General features: G+C 41.0%; 1 protein-coding gene across 1 annotated transcript in view; it reads right to left on the reverse strand.

Annotated features, from left to right (window-relative positions):
• Positions 1 to 7: 7 nt before the first annotated feature.
• Positions 8 to 581, reverse strand: part of LOC107579982 (uncharacterized protein C1orf228 homolog) — a gene marked incomplete at its 3' end in the record, with an annotated part of 2,626 nt that continues 2,052 nt past the window's right edge. Inside the window, exons 6-9 of the mRNA XM_016265751.1 lie at positions 576 to 579; positions 457 to 529; positions 220 to 349; positions 8 to 85 (exon numbers count right to left, since the gene is read on the reverse strand). Of these exons, the coding sequence (XP_016121237.1) occupies positions 8 to 85; positions 220 to 349; positions 457 to 529; positions 576 to 579 (285 nt within the window). The remainder of the gene's footprint in view (positions 86 to 219; positions 350 to 456; positions 530 to 575; positions 580 to 581) is intronic.

A 581-nucleotide genomic window follows, 5' to 3' on the forward strand; every position in this document is an offset into this window, starting at 1 on the left:
ACCTTACCATAAAAGACTCAAACAGTCTGGTGCCCATTGCTCTGCATACATGCTCTTCCACCACTGGATACATGCGCACAAAATGCTAAACAGATATTACACATTAATATCAGATTCTCATTGGTCTATTGCTTGCCCAATACTGCATTTACTTGACTGATGCAGAATCAGCATAAGCAAGAATGAGTGAGTGTGTGTAGGGGGTAGTTTTAATTGAACCTCCAAAGCCAGGCTGGCTTGTCTCTGGGAATCTGCATGTTCCTGGTTCCCCATTGCGTGCAGTAAGTGATGGATCACTCTGAGAGAGAGCAGCTCTTTGGATATCTCTTCACTTCTCTGTGCCAGAATCCTGTAACATCATGTCAATATATCGTACATAATAAACACACAGATCAGCATGTCTTATATAATATTTTCCATGCAACATGTCTTGAATGTATCCATTGTTTGAAGTACCTGATGGTTTTTGCAGAAGCTGCTTGCTGGAGAAGCACAGGGAGTGAATCAGTCATTTTGGCCACCTCTGGATCTAACAAAACAATTTAATTGTTTCAGCTGAATTTCAAATACAACACAGGACT

This window comes from Sinocyclocheilus grahami, unplaced genomic scaffold (genome assembly GCF_001515645.1).
Source record: "Sinocyclocheilus grahami isolate Dianchi unplaced genomic scaffold, SAMN03320097.WGS_v1.1 scaffold22803.1, whole genome shotgun sequence".
Taxonomy (NCBI): Eukaryota; Metazoa; Chordata; class Actinopteri; order Cypriniformes; family Cyprinidae; genus Sinocyclocheilus; species Sinocyclocheilus grahami.